At 32.7% G+C, this 21,409-nt stretch overlaps 2 protein-coding genes across 19 annotated transcripts; both read left to right on the plus strand.

Moving 5' to 3' along the window:
• The first annotated feature begins 3,230 nt into the window (after positions 1–3,230).
• On the plus strand, positions 3,231–19,910 carry LOC107916319 (disease resistance protein RML1A). Of its 16 annotated transcripts, none has more exons than XM_041078243.1 (14): positions 3,232–3,814; positions 3,898–4,407; positions 4,493–5,612; positions 5,965–6,285; positions 6,509–8,022; positions 8,382–8,522; positions 8,609–8,666; positions 8,778–8,897; positions 9,009–9,179; positions 9,290–9,355; positions 9,619–9,733; positions 9,837–9,896; positions 9,992–10,070; positions 10,160–10,625. In XM_041078243.1, the coding sequence occupies exons 1-5, from the start codon at positions 3,324–3,326 to the stop codon at positions 7,946–7,948; spliced, it is 3,882 nt and encodes a 1,293-aa protein (XP_040934177.1). In that variant the 5' UTR covers positions 3,232–3,323; the 3' UTR covers positions 7,949–8,022; positions 8,382–8,522; positions 8,609–8,666; positions 8,778–8,897; positions 9,009–9,179; positions 9,290–9,355; positions 9,619–9,733; positions 9,837–9,896; positions 9,992–10,070; positions 10,160–10,625. The 16 variants fall into 16 exon arrangements, with proteins under 16 accessions (XP_040934179.1, XP_040934177.1, XP_016701044.2 ...); XM_016845555.2 differs by having other exon boundaries at positions 9,009–9,094; positions 9,659–9,733; XM_016845557.2 differs by having other exon boundaries at positions 9,009–9,094; positions 9,665–9,733.
• LOC107916322 (disease resistance-like protein DSC1) lies at positions 12,313–18,900 on the plus strand. 3 transcript variants are annotated; one of them, XM_016845561.2, is made up of 6 exons: positions 12,313–13,041; positions 13,134–14,343; positions 15,815–16,132; positions 16,307–17,788; positions 18,282–18,389; positions 18,500–18,900. In XM_016845561.2, the coding sequence occupies exons 1-4, from the start codon at positions 12,428–12,430 to the stop codon at positions 17,630–17,632; spliced, it is 3,468 nt and encodes a 1,155-aa protein (XP_016701050.1). In that variant the 5' UTR covers positions 12,313–12,427; the 3' UTR covers positions 17,633–17,788; positions 18,282–18,389; positions 18,500–18,900. The 3 variants fall into 3 exon arrangements, with proteins under 3 accessions (XP_016701050.1, XP_016701052.1, XP_040934180.1); XM_016845563.2 differs by having other exon boundaries at positions 18,291–18,389; XM_041078246.1 differs by lacking the exons at positions 18,282–18,389; positions 18,500–18,900 and adding an exon at positions 17,901–18,255.
• Positions 19,911–21,409: the final 1,499 nt, after the last annotated feature.

Here is a 21,409-nt window from a genome sequence, read left to right on the forward strand (position 1 = left end):
TGACTATTTGTTAATAATCAAATGACATAACTTTTGGTTACTTATAACTTTTCATTAGCAACTATTGAAAATTATATATATTGAAAATATTCCAACACTGGAATGAAGACATGAAGGTGGATGTTATTTTCAATGCCAACCAGCTTATCACAGTTTTCAATTTAGTCATGATAACAAATTTAACCCTCAGATTTTACATGTTTCAATTTAGTCATAATTAAAAGTTTTAACCCTTAACATTTACATATTATCTCAATTTAATCCAAAATCTTAAAAAAATAAAAAAAAATTTACTCATCGTTTCTTATTGCTCATAATTTTTCATCAATAATTTAATAGCAAAATTAAATTATCAAATAAGGGGAAAAGACTTTAACTTGGGGACAAAAGAACTTTTGATTTTATGGTCATTCAAACACAAGATACAATTAAAAAAGAGATTAAATTGCCTCAAAATTATGTAATTTGTGTAGTTATTTACAATTTATGAGTCACACTGAAATAAATGTAATTGTAACATCCTAAATACATTTCTAATATTGAGTTTAAAACATTACACTCTCCAATTCATATAAAGGATTGAAAATTAAAGGAATTGCATAGGTAACTAGTTAGGGTTAAATTTTTTTTAAGATTAATTTCACAATGGGAAATAAATAAATATTGAGAATTAGAATTTTTTATAATTATAAAGTAGTGTAATTACTCCTCAATAATTACCCTTTCTTACAATTACTCTATGATATCTAAATACATTAAACTCCCAATTCTAAAAGCTTGGCTTGGCTACATTCTTTTCATTCTTGTATCTTTCAAGAAAAAAATTAGTGAATGTTTATTAAAAAAATTTAAAAACAATAAAAATATGGATGAATTACACAAATAATCATTCAATTACTAGTGTGTGTTTCTATTTTAATCACTCAAGTTAGAAAAAGATTCTATTTTAGTCACTAGCATCATCCACATTTTATATTTTGATTGCTCTTTCATTAAATCTAATGACAATAACATTAGTGATTAAAATAGAATTATTTTTAAATTTAGGTGACTAAAGCAGAAACACATTAATAGTTTAGTGATTACTTCTAAAAATAATGATGGATGAAATTAGTAGGGATATTATAGGCATAAGTGCATTGTCAAGTTTACTTGGTAAATTATGCTTCACATATATTTTCTAAAAAAAGAATCCAAATGTTAGGTACACAATTCTTAATTATCAAAATTCAGCATCATAGTGTAAACATCAAATGTATTTAATATTTTTGAAAATACTTGATTCCAAGAAAAAGTTAAAAGAAAATTCAAAGGTGAGGTACACACAACATTTGTTTGAGAAATGCTGATTGGTGTGTAAAATCATAGTCAAGGTCTTCAAATCATGTATTTGTTAATGGTTTTTGTGGACCGGAATGGTATTAGTTGGGTTTGGTGATTATTGTCAAATCAGATGGGATTATTATAATACAAGAGAATCGTCAAGTTTACTTGGTAAACCCCGCTTTAAAAAGTGACGAAGAAACACAAATCTTAATTATCACATAGAGAATAACCAAATATATGTCTTCGGTGGAATATTTTGGGGACATTTAGGAAGGTTGGATTACGTAGAGTTATAAGATAATTAGAAATATCACATAAACGAAGTAAGTCACTATCAATCCAAAAGAGAAATGGAGTCATAACATCAAAATTATTGGGTACTTGTTGAAGCATATCTTGATAAGAAATGAGTGCTTGATCAACAAACAAGTGCATAATATTCCTAGCTCTTTCAATGGTACCTGTACAATAATAAACAACTAGACCCGTATTTTTATAAAGTTGGTTTTCAACTTCCTACTTATAGAGAACATATTTTTGTATAGCTTCGTCTTTGCTCTTAAGACCATATTCCGTAATCCAGCCATGAATTTTCATGAAATTTCTACAAATAGTTGTAAAATGCATAAGAAAAACAAAGTTCATAATGCAACAAAGAATGAAAATTCTCCCCCTTGATATGTGACTCTCACAACTTTTTTCGATGGATATGAGTACAAGTTTATATGCTTTTTTAAGTTTTTATAACTTTTTTTTTCTTATTTTTAGAGAATTATATCTTCTTGCACATAGTACCTATGGTCTTTGTATTTGATAAAAGTTATACATTTTGGTATTTCAAGATAATAATATTAATTTTTTAGTGTTTAATTTACGTTTTAGAGTTGTTTTGATGAAAATTTATAATTAGTTAATATTATTAGCAATTAAATTTCATCAAATCAACCCAAAAAATCTAATTAAATTACATCCATTGAACTGTATTTTAAAAATTAAACGTAAAATTAAACAAATTCAAAATTAACATTAAATTTGTTCTATGAACAAATAATAAAAATTTTAGGCATAATAATATTAACAATTAACTTTTATCAAATTAATCCTAAAATTTGAATTAAACACTAAAAAATTATTACTATTACCTTTAGATATCAAATTATTGCATGCAAAAAAAAGTACAGAATGTGGAGTTGTTGATTAATGTGAACCAAAAACACGTTCTCTTTAATTGTTTTAATTGGTCCTCAATTGTGAAAGAGGATGGCTGGCTTTATTTATTTAATTACTACACCCATTGGAGTTTCACATGAATGGGATCCTTATGCACTTAGTTTTATTTGGTGCAGTTATGATGGGTTCACATGGCAACTGGTTTGCAAAGAGACGAAGATGAAGTCAGACTCAATAACAAGACGAAGATGGGTGTTCCAATTAATCAGTGTTAACAAAAATGTCAAGGGCTGTCTTGATGGCAAGAACTTCAGCAATATTTGAATCCGAGCATCTCCTTTTTGAGAATTATCTATTTAATTTTTTTTCTAAATATGTTTTGATTAAAAGAGATGGAATTATTTTTAGTTTTACCAAAAATGAGGAATCCAATGTACAATACATTGAAGAAAAGACAAAGAAAGCCAACTAGGTTTTCAGAATTTTCTTCACAATAAAGAGATTAAATTATATAAATTTAAAATATAGGGAATAAATTTTAAATTTAATATTAGTTAATATAAATAAATAATAGATTAATTATTTCGATTAAAAATATTAACATGATTTTTTTTTGTTTTTAAAAATACACTTTTAACTCATTATGTCAACATGAATCATAAAACCGTGTTGACTAAAAGAAATTTGGCTAAGAAAAACGCCTTCAATCTCTTTCCCGTTAATAAAAGCATACCAAAGATGATGCATATTTTACGCCACAACCCAAGCAAAACTCACTTGCTATATTTCTCTTTCTTTTGCTTCAAGCACACTATCAATACTCTTTCATGGCTTCTTCTTCTTCATCATCTTCTACTCTAATGAAGTATCATGTTTTCTTGAGCTTCAGAGGTGAAGAAACGCGCCTTAATTTCACCACTCACTTACTTCAAGCTTTGAAAGACGAGGGACTTGATGTTTTCTTCGATGAAGAAAAACTGGAAAGGGGGGACCAGCTTTCACAAGCACTTTCTCGAGCAATTGCAGTCTCAAATATCTCAATCATCGTTTTGTCTGCAGACTATGCCTCTTCGAAATCATGCTTGGCTGAACTCTCTAACATCATGGACCGCTATCGCACCAAAAAACAAATTGTTCTTCCCATCTTTTACCATGTTAACCCCTCTGATGTCGAGAATCTTGGTGGGAGTTTTAAGACATCCTTTGATCAGCATGAAGCAACGAGGTCAGTTGATGAATTAGTGAAACGATGGAAAACTGCTTTTGCTGAAGTTGGTAAATTAAAAGGGTGGCATATAGATGGAAGCATCTCGGATAGGTAACTATATTTGTCTCATCTCCTTATATTTGACTTATCTTTGTTTAGAACTTCATAGATATACTTCTTCTATTATTTGCTAGACCTGAAACCCAGTACATCAAGGATATTGTTGTGTACGTTATGCAAAATTTGATGAAGCATCAAGTTTTCTTAAGCTTAGGTGAAGACACACGCCTCAACTTCTCCAATCACCTAGTCAATTATTTGGAAAACGTAGGAATTAATGTCTTCCCTCATAACGAAACACTAGGAAAAGGAGAGAAACTTCCACCAATATATTCTCGAGCAATTTCGGCCTCAAATCTCTCAATCCTCATTTTATCTAAAGACTATGCTTCTTCGATATCGTGCTTGGTTGAACTTTCTAGCATCATGGATCGCAAGCGCGAGTCCACTGACAAACATATTGTTCTTCCCATCTTTTACCATGTTGATCCTTCCGATGTGCGACATATTGGTGGGAGTTTTAAGACATCCTTTAAAAAGCATGAATTAGAGCAACCAGCTGATAGAGTAATACAATGGAGAACTGCTTTTGCAGAGGTCGGTAAATTAAAAGGGTGGCATATAGAAGGAGGCAAATTTGACAGGTAACTAATTTTTTCTCATCTTCTTGTATTCGACTTATATTTGTTTTAGATTTCATATTTACTGGTTTATATTTTGTTTTTCTAGACCTGAAATCCAGTACATTGAAAATGTTGTTGAATATGTTATAAAAAAGTTGACGAATATTAAGTCTGGAAGTGCTTCCGAAGAATTGGTTGGAATAGATGATCAGAAAACGATAATTCTGGGTCTGATTGAGCAAGAAGATTGTCGGGTATTAGGACTTTGGGGAATGGGTGGTCAAGGCAAAACAACCCTTGCTGAGGTTGTATATAAAGAAATCTCTTCAAAGTTTGAAAGTCATTGGTTTCTTCAAAATGTTAGAGAGAGAATAAAACAAGGGAAGAAACCTTTACGAAATGAACTTTTTTCGAAATTATTAAACTCAGATGTTGATATAGGCACCCCCTCCATAGGATCCACTTTAACTCAAGACAGGCTCAACAATATGAAAGTAATTGTTGTCCTTGATGATGTTGATGACTTAGACCAAATAGATTTTATGGGTGTTAAACATTTTGGTTATGGAAGTAAAATCATTCTGACATCTAGAGATAAACAAGTGCTTCAGAGTGGAGAAGCTGGTACAATACATGAGGTGAAGCCATTAAATGACAACGACTCTCTTCAACTTTTTTCTACCTTTGCGTTTAGGCAGTTGAGTCCCGCGGTTGGTTTTCGAGAACTATCCTATAGGTTTGTAAAGTACACCCAAGGCAATCCACTTGCTCTTAAAGTTTTGGGTTCTGGTTTATATAAGAAGCCTTCAAAATATTGGGAAAGTAAGGCGGAGAAGCTAAAGGATTTTCCCCCAGAAGAACGAATTTCAGAGACTTTGAAAATTAGTTATTATGGGCTAAGTAGAGAAGAGCAGAATATATTTCTTGACATTGCATGCTTCTTTAAAGGGGAACCCATAGAAAGAATAAAATATATTCTAAATGGTTGTTATAAGAATGTAGAGAGTGAAATAATCAATTTGGTCGACAAGTGCATGATTAATGTCTCTTCTGGTCGGGTTCTATTGCGCCATTCCAATTGTTTTGGGGATGGAGTTTACATTTCTATGCATGATATGCTTGAAGAGATGGGAAAGAATATTGTTTGTGAAGAATCTAAACCCCCTAGAAAGTGGAGTAGATTGTGGTATCATGAACACGTGGAACAAGTATTCAAATCTAATAAAGTAAGCTCTAATTGTATTTATATATATTTTTTAATATGCTTTATGAGATACTGTTACTATATAAAATTATACCTTAGATATTGTATAAAGTATTATCCCTTTTAATTAGTATTTAAAAAAAATATTTATTATCTAAGATATATAATGATCATGTCTTAGGTATAATATAGAAACTGTTCAAGGTTTATGACTTAGTTAAATACTTAATGGGTTGATTTGAAAAAAAAAAAGATAAAATAAAAGAAAACACCTTTTTGTATCTAAAAATACTCAATTAGTTTCCGCTTGTGCTGATATAATTACTTTTTCTTTTATTCATGCTAATATTTGATAAATTGATTTTTATTATCAGGGGACAGATCGAATTCAAGGAATAAAGTTAGACATATCACGTATGGATAATCTATATTTCAGCCCTTCTATTTTTGAAAGCATGATTAATCTTAGGTACATCATGTTTTATTTTTCTTCGAGTTCGTGGGAGAAATGTGAGGAAAAAATGAAACTACTTACAGACCAAATTGCTAGTGTATCTCTTCCGGATAAACTAGAGTATTTTCGATGGGATTATTACCCTTTTGAATCTTTACCATCAAGTTTTAATCCAAAGTGCCTTATTGTGTTAGAATTACCACATGGAAACATAAAAGAATTTTGGACTGAAGGTCATCAGGTATATATACTTTTCATCCAAGAACTTTTTTTGAGAAAAAAGCATTTATAAGTGATATAGCATTTAATCATATGATAACATATTTTTATTAATTTTTTTAAAAGAAGAAATATCATTTGAATTAATACATCCAATACATCAAATATAAATTTTTATTTTGATAAATTCTAAGTAAATGATGCTTTAAAGTATTGAAACTACTTTATGTTGTCATCATGTGCAGGATCTTGTTCATTTACGAGAAATTGACCTTTTTTATTGCAAAAATTTGAAGAAGATCCCTAATTTATTAGGAGCCGTCAACCTTGAAACACTTCACTGTGGAAAATGCAAAAGTTTGGTTGAACTTCCTTGCTGCTACCATTTGACATCACTTAAGACCCTTCACCTTGAGGGATGTTGTAGTCTCAAGAAGTTTCCCCAGATCCCAAATAACTTTTCTGTTTTAGATTTATCAGAAACCGGAATAGAAGAAGTACCTGATTTAATTGAGCACCTCGACAAACTTGAAAGGCTGGAGTTATCAGACTCAAGGGTAAAAGATGTATCAAGCAATATTTTAAAGTTAGAATCCCTTTATTACGTAAATCTTTGTCGTTGTCCAATCGTCAAATTTCCAACTGTTGATGTGCCCTCACCAAGCATGTGGTCTACAGCCATTAGGATTATGTACATGAATGGTTGCGAGAGCCTCAAATTACTCTCAGAGGTTCCACCATATCTGCAAGACTTGAGAGTACATAACTGCAAATCATTAGAAAAAGTATCCTTCGCAGATCAAAATTTATGTCAGTTTGATTCTCTAGATGATGATTATGATGATGATCATGTTCACACTGTGTTTACCATGCTATTCTGTAATTGCATCAACTTAAATCAAGAGTCAATTGATAACATTGAGGAAAATGCCATGCTCAAAATTGGATCCCTAGCTAAGAAATGGGCAACGCGATATGATGTTTGGGAATTCAAATATTGTTACAACATTCCAAGTTTGATTTGTTGTTTCCCAGGAAACAAAATTTCAACAAATAAGTTCAAGTGTCAGAGCATGAATTCTTCCTTAAGTTTGAAGATAGCCCCAAATGGGGGTAGTGGCAGCAGATTTTTGGTTTTTGCTATCTGCTTTGTGGCTAATCTCACTCACCGCCATGACTTTCCAGAACTTCGATATATTTGTGAGTACCAACTTACAGCCGCCGGTGGTGGCAATGGTGGTGGTTATGAAAAGTTCAGAACTGAGATATGTCTCCGTAGTATTCCTGCTCCGAAGATGTGCATGGGTGATCACGTGTTTATTCTATCTGGCGTGGACATGGTTAAAGAAGACAAGAATTATGAGGAGGCATCATTTGAATTCTACATCAAATATAACGTTTACCCTGAAGAAGAAGAAGAAGATGAAGAAGAAGAAGAAGATAAAGAAGAAGAAGATGAAGAAGAAGAAGAAGAAGATTATGAAGTAGAAGACGATTTCAAGGTAAAGTCTATCAAGGTGGAGAGATGTGGTGTTCATGTATTTTACGTGGATGCAGAGAGTTATACAGATGATACAGATGCTACAGATGATACAGATGCTACTGAAAAGAGACATGCTGGGAACAAAAGAAGCTTTAGCCATGATGGTAAAGAAAGGGATGGAGTACTTAAAAGATTGAAATAGTTTGTATCTCTTTCCATCTTTGGCTCTGCTTTTGAGGAGTTTCAACCTCTCAATTATGTCATCTAAATGCATAGGTAGGGGTTTCATTTTTTCTTATTATCATACATTTTTCAGTTTTTTCATTTCATTTTTCATATTGCCATACTTTTGTTTTCCACAGTTTTTAGTGTTAAATTTTTAACTTATAAATTAATGACAGAAAATGAAGTGCTTTAATTAATTAAAACCAATCAGAATGAATCTGACTTGCTCTGCTTTACAAATTACTTTCTTTTAGAAGGTGCTTTGCCATACTGAAACCTTGTAGTTCCACATTGTAAATGTTAAAAGCATAATTTATGAACATAAAATTGGAAATTTGTTTAATAGTTTGTGGTAGTTGCTTCTTTTTTTCTCATCTCCATTCCCCTGTTGTGTCTGTGTTCTTTTGTAGATATAGCATATATTGTCCAAGAAGGGAATTCTCCATATATATTAATTAATTTGGAGGAAAATTGAACGGCAGTTGGAGATTTCAATACAGTAGCAAAATGATTCTGCTTTGGAGTTGATACAATATCCATAGGGGATTTTGGTGAGTACCAAAATTCAGATATTAAAATTCATACTTAATTCTTATTGACAGTTGACTTGTTATTGCTTGGTTTTTTTAAATCATAGGACTAATGGTGGACTCGATTCAGCTTCATTGTTTAGTTTCCAGCATTGGTGTCATCTGGTATCTCAATACTTGCTGCATTTTCGTTCAATCATAGCTTCATTCATTAGAAAGATTGGTTATTTGCGAGATTGGTTTTTCTTATATCCTTTTCTTTTGTGTTGATGTAAGACTAGGGAATGACAGATCATTGAGAACACCTGAGCTATAAGACCTTCATTTTTTTTTACTGAATTCAAAGTAATCTTTTGAGGCCCTTTCTAGTTCTGGCAATTCAGTCTTGGTGGAGAAGTAAGTTAACTTTGACTTAGACTTATTATTATGATTTTAGGTTCATATAATGATTTTCAGCATCCTCACCTTCTTTTCCCCATATTTATCAATGGGATTATATAAATCCAGAATTTGCTAGAGATCTCAAAGCTTGTGGGCTGAACACGTGGAGGTGGAGGCAACTTTTGACAGTTTTCATTCTCAAGCTAGATTGGGTTAGTTTCATGGTAGAGCCATTGGAGTCGATATTTTCTTATCTTGGATTTTGATTATCATATCAGTTTGGGCTGAAATTTCTTTGTATGTTACTGCCTCTCATGTTGTTTGAGCATTGCAGTGAAGAGATATTAAGATTCATACTTGAATTCTTTTTGGCAATTAACTTGTTATTGGTTGGTTTTGATTCATAGGATCGGTGGTGGATATCATTCAGCTTAATTGTTTAGGTTCCACAATTGGTGCTCATGCCATGGGCAGTAAGTAGAGATTTAATCATATTGTATCTCAATACTATCTGCATTTTACTTCAATGATTCATTCACCCATTGATTTATGTTTCATATTTCCTCAAAACGTTAGTATATATATATATATGTTTCCAGTTCATGATTTCTGATTTATATTCATGTTAGCTAAGGTAAACCTACCAACTATTCCCTATATATAATCTATTTGCTATGTTTTATTATTTTGAATTTTATGACTATGATCTGTTGATTCCATAAAACTTGGATGAAAGTCAAGCCGGACACAAATTCAATACTCTACTGGAATTGAAGTTGCAGATTATGGGTGGTTTTGATATCTTCTTTCTCACCAACAAATGAAGTTCCCACAAAATTACTGGTGTTAAGGTGAAGGTTGTGAATCAATGCAAAATCCACATTTATAGATGTGCCCTTTTACCTAGAGATTAAGCTTTTACTGTTTGAATTTGGTAATGTGAGGGGAATAAAGATGGCAATGGTTGATGAAAGGAAAGCAGATGAGGGAATAAATGACAGATGTTTGTAACAAGTAAGCTTTTATGATGTTCAATTTCTTCTACTGAATGATTTCTTTATATTGTTGTTGAACTGAGATATTGAAGCAGTACTGAAACTTGTCAACAGAGTTGCCTTGTTCATCCCATCCAGCTTTGCTTCAACGCTTTCTGGATTTTGGCCATTGAGAGGAAGCATATGATCTTGGGTAAATTACTTTTGACTCATTCTGATTATTAGTATCCTAATGGCATTCTTTTCCCCTGATTTACCAATGGATTATATAAATGCATGCAGAATTAGCCAAGTTGCTCTTATGTCAAAATAAGTTGAATGAACACATGGAACCTGGATGTTATTTTCAATGCCAACCCTGTCACAGTTTTCATTCTCAAGCTAGATTGATGATCTTTTATGTTTACCCCATAGAGGAACCCAACATAAACACTTGGAAGAAAAAACTCCAAATGATTTTGGTTTAGTTGAAACTTCAAATTGCAGAGCTGGTTTCATGGTAAAGCCATTTGACTTGATTGTTATATCAGTTTGGGCTAAAACTTGAATCAATTTTCCCCTTTTGTAATTAAAATTCCAGAATTTTATTCTGTTTTGGAATTGAAAGGATGTAACATTGGAATTGGTTTGTACATTCGTTTTTATGAGATGGTGTCCAACAAGTTCAAGATTTGTAGCTTAGTAATTAAAATAACTTTCTGTAACACTAAACTATGATCTACTATAAGAAAAACACAAATTTTTATAATTCTCTGATTATTTTATAATGCCATGTGACTTAAATTTTTAGTAATTAAAAAGATTCTACTTTGGAGTTCATAAAATATCCATGCGAAGCCGTGGTGGGTACCATAGTTCAGATATAGAGCTTCGTACTTAAATTCTTTTAGGCAGTTGACTTGTTATTGGCTGGTTTTAATTCATAAGATCAGTGGTGGACTTCATTCAGCTTCATTATTTAGTTTCCAGCATTGGTTCTTAATACTTACTGCATTTGCTTGCTTATGTCCTTGGTATTTGTTGTGCTTTTTATTTGCAAGTTTAATGCAACGTAACATATGTTAACCAAAACAGAGTGTCAATAGAGAATTTGTTGCGCGGAAGCGTGTGAAAGAGAAAAATCACACTAAGTTCAATTCCCAGAAAAGAGAGGTAGATCACGAAGATCACTTAAATACCAAGTCTTTCCTAGCCAGAATATCCCTCTATCGTAATTTAATAGCACAATAAATCACTACAATCACATTCACAAAATATGCAAAACAAATAATAAAGAACACCAGAATTTTAACGAGGTTCAGCAAATTTTGCCTACGTCCTCGGGCACTACTAAATATATTTCACTCCAAAAATTACAAGTGAAATTTACAAATAGAGAGAGAGAATAATGCCTTAAGTAAAGAATGGCAATTATGGGATGAAGAAAGTAAGAAATGATTAAGCCTATTTATAGTTGAGGTTCAAGGATCAACTTGCAATGTCCCTATACAATTAGGGACCAAAATTGTAATTATACCATGCCAACTTTTAACCCAACTTACCAACCAATATTACTTTCTAATTTCGGTGCCCACCCCATTTGACTTTTCAAACAATGGTGGGTTCCAATAGAATTGATGGTAGATCTTTGGAAATGCCATTATGCTTGAGCTTTACCTATACTAGAAAAAGGAGGAACAAGTAAGCTTTTCAAGAGCTTGAATTTCTTCCAATGAATGCTTGCTTTATGTTTGTGCTTGAATTGAGATATTGAGGCAGTACTGCAACTTGTCAACAGATATGCCTTCTTGATCTTATTCAACATTGAGCCAATGCAAATTGAAGCCATTTCTTAAGCTCTTTCTGGTTTTTGAACCTTCAGAGGAACCATATGCTCTTCGGCAATTTAGCCTTCCTAGAGAGGTAATTTACCTTTGTTTCATTGTGATGTTTTTAGCATCCTCATGACCTCTTTCCCCTAATTTATCAATTGGTTTATATGAAATCAGAATTTGCCAAAGTTGGTTATCTCAAAACTTGTGGGATGATGGAGCTGGAGATTATATTCAGTGGCACCCCTTTCACAGTTTTCACTCTCAAAGCTAGATTGTTGAGCTTCGAAGTTTTACCCCGTAGAGGAAACCAACAAGAAACTAGAATATTGGCATTCACAATCAACTCAGTCTCTAAGAAATAACTATTCCATCACCTTATTTTCTTTGTATAATTATATATTTAATTTAATTGATACTGTGGATGATAAATACTATTTTTAATGTTAACTTTTTAGTATTATTTTAATTATATTTGTTGTTATCTTTTAGTGACTAATCATAATCCTTGCAGTAGATTTTGGATATATCTATTGGATAAGAAGATTTTGGATATATCTCTTGGATAAGAATGATAATATGGACAAGTATACTTGCTGCTTAGGATTTAAGTTTAGAAAACATTTTCTACAATAAATAGGTGTAAAAAGAAGGTGATAAATAATTGGACGAGGTCATGAGAGTGGATTATCTGTTTAAATCCGAAGTGTGGTAAATAATTGTCACAGTAATACCAAAGATGATGCTACTCATAATTCTTTTCATTTTTCTTCTTCTATTTCTTCTTCAAAAGTACGAAAACAAGAGAAGCCCAGCAAAGGAAAGCTCCCATGGTGCATCTCTTTTGCCTCAATCAGACAATCCATACTCTTTGACTTCTTCTTCTTCTTCTTGTCAAGTGAAACATCAAGTTTTCTTGAGCTTCAGAGGTGAAGACACACGCCTTAACTTCACCAGTCATCTACTCAAAGCTTTGAAGGACACGGGACTGAATGTCTTCTTCGATGAAGAAAAACTAGAGAAAGGGGAGCAGCTTTCACCAGCACTTTCTCAAGGAATTGCAGCCTCAAATCTCTCAATCCTGGTTTTATCTAAAGACTATGCTTCTTCAAAATCGTGCCTAGCTGAACTCTCTGCCATCATGGACCGCAAGCACACACAAGGACATATTGTTCTTCCCATCTTTTACCATGTTGATCCTTCCCATGTGAGGAATATTGGTGGGAGTTTTACAACATCCTTTGAAGAGCATGAATCGAAGAGGCTAGTTGATGAAGTGAAGGGATGGAAAGCAGTCTTTGCTGAAGTTGGTAAATTAAAAGGGTGGCATATAGGAGGAGGCAAATTTGACAGGTAACTATATTTTTCTCACCTTCTTATATTTGAGTTATCTTTGTTTTGGATTTCATATATGTATGTATATTTATTTATTTATTGTATGCTAGACCTGAAACAGAGTACATTGAGGATATTGTTAAATATGTTATAAAAAAGTTGATGAGTAGCAAATCTGGACATGTTTATGAAGAACTGGTTGGAATAGATTATCAGAAAGATGCAATTTTGAGGCTGATTGAGCAAGAACGCTATCGTGTAATAGGACTCTGGGGAATGGGTGGTATAGGCAAAACTACCCTTGCTGATGTTGTACATAAGGAAATGTCTCCAAAGTTTAAAAGCCATTGCTTTCTTCAAAATGTTAGTGAGAAAATAAAAAACCAAGGAAAGGAATCTTTACGAAATGATCTTCTTTCCATACTGTTAAATGAAAAAGATATTCATATAGACACTCCTTTGATAGGATACCCTTACCGAGAGAGGTTGAACAATAAAAAAGTACTTCTTGTGCTTGATGATGTTAGTCACCAAGACCAAATAACTATTATGGGTGTTAGACATTTTGGTGATGGAAGTAAAATCATTGTAACATCTAGAGATAGAAAAGTACTTGAGAATGGAGAAGCTGACCAAATTTATGAGGTAAAGAATTTAAATGAGATTGACTCTCTTCAACTATTTTCTACTTGTGCGTTTAAGCAGTTGAATCCTAATGCTGATTTTCGAGACCTATCAATAAAGTTTGTGGAGTACACCCAATACAATCCACTTGCTCTAAAAGTTTTAGGTTCCCAACTATATAAAAGGTCTAGAGAATATTGGGAAAGCGAGATGGTTAAGTTGAAGGAATATAGCCAACCAGAGATTTCAAATATTTTGAAGAGAAGCTTTGATGGGCTTGATGAACAAGAAAAGAATATATTCCTTGATATTGCAATCTTCTTCAAAGGGGAACTTAAGGAAAATGTAGAAAATATTCTTAGTAGTTGTTATAATGGCGCAAAGTCTAGCATCAGAAACTTGGTCGACAAGTGCCTCCTAGATATCACATCTCTTCCTATTTCTTTGCGTGATATGCTTGAAATTCGCAGTAGGTTTCTCATGAAAAAAGCAGAAGAGATTGCAAGTTTCCCTTACAGGGATGCACTAGATAATCGAAGAAGTAGCTTCTTGGATAAGAATCCGCAGTGTATTTCGATGCATGATATGCTTGAACGGATGGGTAAAGACATTGTTCGCCAAGAATCTAGAGTTCCTGGAATGCGCAGTAGGTTATGGAATTCTAATGAAGTAAAGCAAGTGCTCAGACATAATAAAGTAAGTATTAATTATACTTATGTTTCTTTTTATATTTTTCTATATATTTGTGTGATTTTTTTCTAGGCTTATAAAATTTTATTAATAATAATGATCCGAAAACGGGATTTGAAAAAAAAAATAGATACCATGCATAGCTGAACGAAAATCGCAAAAAAAAAAACAAAATAATACCAACTCAGCAATATATATATATAAATCTATGTACAAAAAAATACCATTAAAACCATGCCCATTACACCAACCAAAAGAGCAATCAGAAATCACTTCTAGTCACCATAACCCATCTCGTATAAACCAAATCACATCCCATTGAAATCAGGATTATAAAAATGAATTACTTGTAGAGATAGAAGAAGTACTTACAACTCCAATAATTCAAACTATTTTTAAGTTGATTCGATAACTCGAATAACTCATCAAACTTAAATCGATTAATTTAAAATTTAAATTTTTTTCGAAGGAGAAAATTGAATTTTACTCAACCTACCTAAGTCATTGATCATTATGTGTATGGTATGTAAAAAAAAAATTATTTTTAAATAATATTTAATAGAATTAATATTTCTCACACAGTAGATGTATAAATTTATATGGTAAACATCACTATTGGGCACGTAAGTGTTACAGTGTTTTTGTTTTAACCACGTAACTATAAAAAAATTTAATTTCATCATCAACGTTATTAACATCAAGTTTTTTTTTTATCATTCCTCTATTATTAATTATTAATGGAAGCATGATAGGCCTTTTTTTAATTGGAATAATAACAAATTTAGCTCTTAATATTTATACATTTTTATCAATTTGATAAAATGTATAAACGTTGAGGATTAATTTATTCTTATTCTAATTAAAAAAAGACGCATAATCATTCTGTTGATGATTTTTTATCAAATTTAGCACTCACTATTCGTATCTGTTGTCATTTGAGTCGTTATACTTTTTGATAATGAGTAAATAAGGACAATTGAAATAAGCATTTCTATCCCTGTACTCTTCCAATATATTCTTTTATCAATATTTCATATCTATGACGACAACAAAAAAAAAAAAGAAAAAGGAAATTTTCAATCGAAAAATGAGTGGAATGGCAAATTAAGTCTTTAGTCGGCACTAATTCTAAGTTCCATCGTTAGACAATCTTACATCCTTTATATACTCTTAAATGTATGTACTCTAGTTTAAAATTTAGTTAAATAATAAAATTCACCAATTTGATTAACTAAAATTTTCTTTTCAATTATTTTTATCAAATGCTAACCCTAATCTTAAGTTATTACATGGATCTACTTAGGGTAATTTTATTAAATTAATTAAATATCTAATGTATTGCTTTATACAATAAAATTAAACACTTTTTAAATCTAAAATTTCTTGTAATAAAAAAGTATGCTCAATTAGTCTAAGCCTTATTTAATTTCTAATGAGTGATTTAATGGAATGCCTAATACTTGCTTCTTGTTATTAGGGGACAGAATGGATTGAAGGAATAAAGTTAGACATGTCTCAAATTGATAAACTACAGTTATGTTCTTCTATTTTTAAGAACATGTTTAATCTTAAATATATCCACTTCTATTTTCCTCCATTTATTGGAAAGCAACGAAATAAGAAGCTACATGCAGACCAAGTTGGCGATGTATCTCTTCCTGATGAGCTAAGACTTCTCTGTTGGGAGTATTACCCATTTAGGTCTTTATCATCAAGTTTTGATCCGAAGAATCTTGTTGTGTTAAAATTACCTTATGGTGATATGGAACAACTTTGGAATGAAGATAATCATCAGGTAAAATTTTCATACTTTCTTCGTCCAATAAACTAAAAAAAAAAAGTGTAACAAATGCCAACCCTTACTATAATTATTATAATTTTTTTGTACTGCCCAAAGTAAGTAGTAAGTAAGTAGTAAGTAAGTAGACAATGCTAAGTAATAAAGCTATTTTATATTTTCATTGCGCAGGATCTTATTAATTTAAGAAAAATTGTCCTTTCGAATTGCAAGAATTTAAGGAAGATCCCTAATCTATTAGGAGCCGTCAACCTTGAAATCCTTTGCTTTAATGGGTGCAACAGTTTGGTTGAACTTCCTGGCTTCAGTGATTTGGCATCTCTCAAAACGCTTCAGCTTCATGGATGTTATAAACTTAAGAACTTTCCTGAGCTCCCAAATGATGTTTCTTTCTTAGATTTAGCTGAAACTGGGATAGAAGAAGTGCCAAATTCAATTGAGCATCTCGCTGGACTTGAAACATTGTTATTGGCAAAATCAAAGATAAATAATGTATCGTGCAATATTTCGAAGTTGGAATGCCTTCGTTATCTGGATTTTAGTCATTGCCTAGTAGCCGAATTCCCAGAAATTCTACGAAGACCCGAAAGACCCGAGATGCAAGAACTTATCCTTCCATATTCTTTGCCACCCTATTTCCCCCTCCCTGGTAGGAGAAAGTTTCCGATTGTTCATGTGCCCCCCAAAATCCTAAAGTTCAAAAGGCTTGAATATTTGAAAATGGATCATTGCGAGAGTCTTAAATTACTTTCGGAGCTTCCACCATATTTGCTGTACTTGGATGCACATGGCTGCAAATCGCTAGAAAAAGTATCGTTCACAGATCGAAATCGAGATCTATATGAACTCTATTCTTTTTACGGTGAAGATGAGTTCTTTATGATATTCTCTGATTGCTTCAGCTTGAATCAAGCTTCAATTAAAAACATTGAAGGAAATGCCATGCAAAAAATTGAATCACTTGTAAAGAAATGGGGATGTAAATATGATTATGGTCCAAAATCATTGTTTTGCTGTTTCCCAGGGAGCGAAATTTCGGCCAGTAAATTCGAGTATCAGGGGATGAATTCTTCGTTGAAGTTGAAGATAACCCCAAACGAGTTTAGTGGGAGCAGAGTCTTGAGTTTTGCTATCTGCCTTGTGGTTGATCTCACGCATTGCCATAAATACAATACAGATCTTCGAGGTATCTGTGAATACCAACTAACGGCCTTCGATGGTTGTTATGAAAAGTTCGAATGTGAGTGGGGTTACAAGCTAGATTTTGAGTTACATCGAAAGTACATGGGTGATCACGTGTTGATTCTATTCAGTGACAAACTGATCAAAAAAGACGACGATTATGTGGAGGCATCATTTGAATTTTATATAAAAAAATGCTACTACAAAAGCGATGCTGAAGTTGATGACATCAAGGTCAAAAAATGCGGTGTTCATGTATATTATGTGGCTGAAAACTACAAAGGTCCAATTAATCCTTATACCATGCAAATGTGAGGACCCGATTATCGGTGGCTCATTGGAATAACGTCAGCGCTGGCCACGGGGGAAAACAGTAAAATCACTAGGGACAACGGAAACAAAGGGGGAAAAAGGAGGAAATTTGTTCATGACTTAAAGGGTTGATATTGCATCTCTTCCTTAGGTGCTAAGGTAAACTTTCCACCTATTCCCTATATATATATATATATATGTTAATTTGAAAGATTGCTTTTGTTTGAGACTGGTTTTTCATATAATAACCTATACTTTTATGATGGTGTAGGTGTTTGTTGTGGTATATCTTAGACAACATAATGAATGGTCTCTTCAATTTTCCCTCACTTTCAATGCATTTTGTTATGTTTCTTATGCATATCTTTTACAATTATATGACTCATTATCATCTGTAGATTTGGTAGTCTAAGGTGTTGTTTGATAATTCCTTAAAAAATTTAAATTGACTGAAAATTAATATTTTTAATGATTTAATTTTTTAATCATTTTTTATAATTCATAATAAAAAAGTAACTGATAAATTTCTTCTTTTTTCTTTTATGATGATAAGTAGATAAGGAGCTACTACGTAGCACTTAATATAAAAAAAATTCAATTCTTTTTATCTTATTTTCTTTGTTTTAACATTTAAAATTTGATACTATGAAAGGGAATGAAGATGGAAGTGACTGCTGTAAGCAAATCATATGAGAAAACAGAGAGCCAAGAGGGAACTAATGGCAGATCTTTGGAAAGGCCATTATACTTTGAGCTTTAGGTATACAAAATATCAGAGGAACATGCAAGCTTTTAATTTTTTCTACTGAATGTTTGCTTCACATTTGTTCTTGAACTGAGATATTGAGACAGACTGCAATTTGTGAACAGATTGCTTTGTTTTTGGACCTACAGAGGAACCGTTTGCTCTTGAGAATTTAGCCTTCCTAGAAAACAAAAGTAAAAACTTCAAAGTGAAGGGGTTGGTTTCATGGTACAGCCATTCGACTTGATTATCACATCATCTTGGGCTGAATCTTGAATGAAATTTCCTTTTTTTCAAGATTATGAGAGATTGAAATTTGATTTTTGTAATTAAAATTCTAGAGTTTTACTCTGTTTTTGGATTGAAAGGATGCAATAGTGGAATTGGTAGTCACTAAATGAGTGTCATTTAGCAACTTGCAGATTTTGTTGTGTTCAATCTACTTGGATTTGCAGGGCAAAATCTATTGAATCAAACTTTGCTTTGTTGTACATTAGGTAATTAAAAGAAGGAAAACTATGTCATACATTGTGCCTAGCCTTTGTAGTATTATTATTTTATTCTATTGTTAACCTTTTGCTCTTGGAATCAAATGTACAAATATAAAAAACAAATTGAAGTATAATGAACTTGAGAATTCTCTTATTTTGATAATCATCCCAAAGCTTAAATCCCTTAAAATTGGCACCTTTCCACATATTAGTATTTAAGGGGTTTTCCCCCCTAGATTAGTACTTAGGATTTTTGTGTAAATTATTTTGGTAACACCATTAAATTTAAAACACGTTACACTCTCAAATCATGACATGTGTCAATGATGATATCAATTTTAATGACATAAAATTGGAAATTTGTTTAATAGTTTGTGATAGTTGCTTTTTTTTTTCTCATCTCCACTCCCCTCTTGTGTCTTTGTTCTTTTGTAGATATAGCATATATTATCCAAGAAGGGAATTCTCCATATATATTAGTTAATTTGGAGGAAAATTGAACGGTAGTTGGAGATTTCAATACAGTAGCACAATGATTCTGCTTTGGAGTTGATACAATATCCATAGGGGATTTTGGTGAGTACCAAAATTCAGATATTAAAATTCATACTTAATTCTTATTGAGAGTTGACTTGTTATTGGTTGGTTTTTTTTTTAAATCATAGGACCAATGGTGGACTCGATTCAGCTTCATTGTTTAGTTTCCAGCATTGGTGTCATCTAGTATCTCAATACTTGCTGCATTTTTGTTGGGGATTTAGCACACTTTAACCGGATAAAGTAAGAACTTCAATCTGGACTTTAATAGCAGTGTATTATACCCGCATAAAGAATGAAGGAAAAATGCTTGGAGTTCAAGCTTTGAGCTACTGCCAGGAATGGAGAACAGAATTTAGAAGGCAAAGAAAGATGGAGCATATGGAAGTAAAATATGATGATTTCATTCAAAAGAAACTTTGGCTCAAAGCCATTATATATACTAGTCATTGCTGGTCAAAATAAACAAATCCATCACCTAAACACTACCTGACTCCACCTATTACATTGGAACTAGGTGATATTACTTGCACACTTGAACGAAGCTGGTAACCAGCTCTTTGACCATCAAGTTACATCAATTTGTCATCCAAGCATAATTAAAAATGAACTAAATTACAAAAATATTGTTAAAAAGTAACAAAATGAAACTGAGATGAAACAGTGGTATTAACATCTCCTGTTGCATGTATTTTACCCGGACAACTTATGTGCAAAAAAAAATCTTGCGTGCATGAATTTGCTTGAGCTGCATGTGTTGCATGGGAACTAACTTCAACACTCCTCCTTAGTTTCCATGCTTGTAACACCTAGCTGCTTTCTCAGTTTTATAAACCTTGACACACCAAGGGCCTTTGTGAAAATGTCAGCAACCTGTTCCTCTGAATTGCAATGAATCAGCTCCAGATCTCGAGCTTGTTCCATCTCCCTTATCACATGTAACCTGATGCTGAAGTGCTTCGTTCTACCATGAAAGACAGGATTCTTTGCAATTGCAACAACAAACTTATTATCACAAAAGATTGCCTCCCTTTAATGTAGGTTAAGATCAGCTAGAATTTTTCTCAGCCAAATGGCTTGATTTACAGCATTGGCAGCTGCAACATATTCAGCTTCTGCTGTTGATTAGGCCACCATCTATTGTTTCCTTGAGCTCCAACAAAACATGGTTGAGCCAAGGGTAAAAGCATATCCAGAGGTGCTTTTCATATCATCACTTGAACCAGCCCAGTCACTATCAGTATGGCCTCTCAATTTCAAACTTTCAGCTTTGTTGAATAACACACCATAGTCAAGAGTGCCTTTGATGTACCTTAGCACTCTCTTTGCTGCTTGAAAATGCTGGACATTACAGCAATGCATAAACCTTGATAACATACTCACAGCAAACAAGATATCTGGCCTAGTTGCTGTCAAATATAACAAGCAGCCAACTAGGCCCCTGTAGGTAGACTCATTGACTGGTTTATGATCTCCTTGGCTTGACAGCTTCATTCCAACAGCAATAGGAGTGCTTGTTGGCTTACAATTCTCCATTGAGAAGAAGATTTTTCCTTCTGCTTGGCGCACCTCCATTCCCAAAAAGTATGTCATTAGCCCCAAGTCAGACATTTCAAACATGTCCTTCATTTTGGCTTTGAATTCAGCCAACATGTTTTGATCTCCTCCAGTCACCAAAAGGTCATCGACATAGAGGGATACAATAAGCTGTAATTCAACTTCATTCTTCTTGACATATAGTGTTGGCTCACTAACACTTTTGTTAAATCCCAAACTGACCAAGTAACTGTTAATTCGAGCATACCAGGCTCTAGGAGCCTGTTTCAGGCCATACAATGCCTTCTTAAGCCTGTACACCATTTGTTCTTTGCCAGACACAACGAAGCCTTGAGGCTGATCAATGTAGATTTCTTCTTCAAAGAAGCCATTTAGGAATGCAGACTTGACATCTAACTGATGAATGACCCATTATTTTTGTGCTGCTAAAGCAACTAGCAATCTGATGGT

The sequence above is a fragment of the Gossypium hirsutum genome, chromosome A10, assembly GCF_007990345.1.
Source record: "Gossypium hirsutum isolate 1008001.06 chromosome A10, Gossypium_hirsutum_v2.1, whole genome shotgun sequence".
In the NCBI taxonomy this organism is placed as follows: Eukaryota; Viridiplantae; Streptophyta; class Magnoliopsida; order Malvales; family Malvaceae; genus Gossypium; species Gossypium hirsutum.

What these genes read in the sequence shown, in the direction of transcription:
- LOC107916322 (XM_016845561.2), top strand. Translation starts at nt 12,428, where the DNA reads ATGATGCTACTCATAATTCTTTTCATTTTTCTTCTTCTATTTCTTCTT. An exon ending in GGAGGAGGCAAATTTGACAG is followed by an intron (nt 13,042 to 13,133) that starts GTAACTATATTT and finishes ATTGTATGCTAG; the next exon opens with ACCTGAAACAGAGTACATTG. An exon ending in GGAATGAAGATAATCATCAG is followed by an intron (nt 16,133 to 16,306) that starts GTAAAATTTTCA and finishes TTCATTGCGCAG; the next exon opens with GATCTTATTAATTTAAGAAA.
- LOC107916319 (XM_041078244.1), top strand. Translation starts at nt 3,324, where the DNA reads ATGGCTTCTTCTTCTTCATCATCTTCTACTCTAATGAAGTATCATGTT. An exon ending in GATGGAAGCATCTCGGATAG is followed by an intron (nt 3,815 to 3,897) that starts GTAACTATATTT and finishes ATTATTTGCTAG; the next exon opens with ACCTGAAACCCAGTACATCA. An exon ending in TTTGGACTGAAGGTCATCAG is followed by an intron (nt 6,286 to 6,508) that starts GTATATATACTT and finishes CATCATGTGCAG; the next exon opens with GATCTTGTTCATTTACGAGA.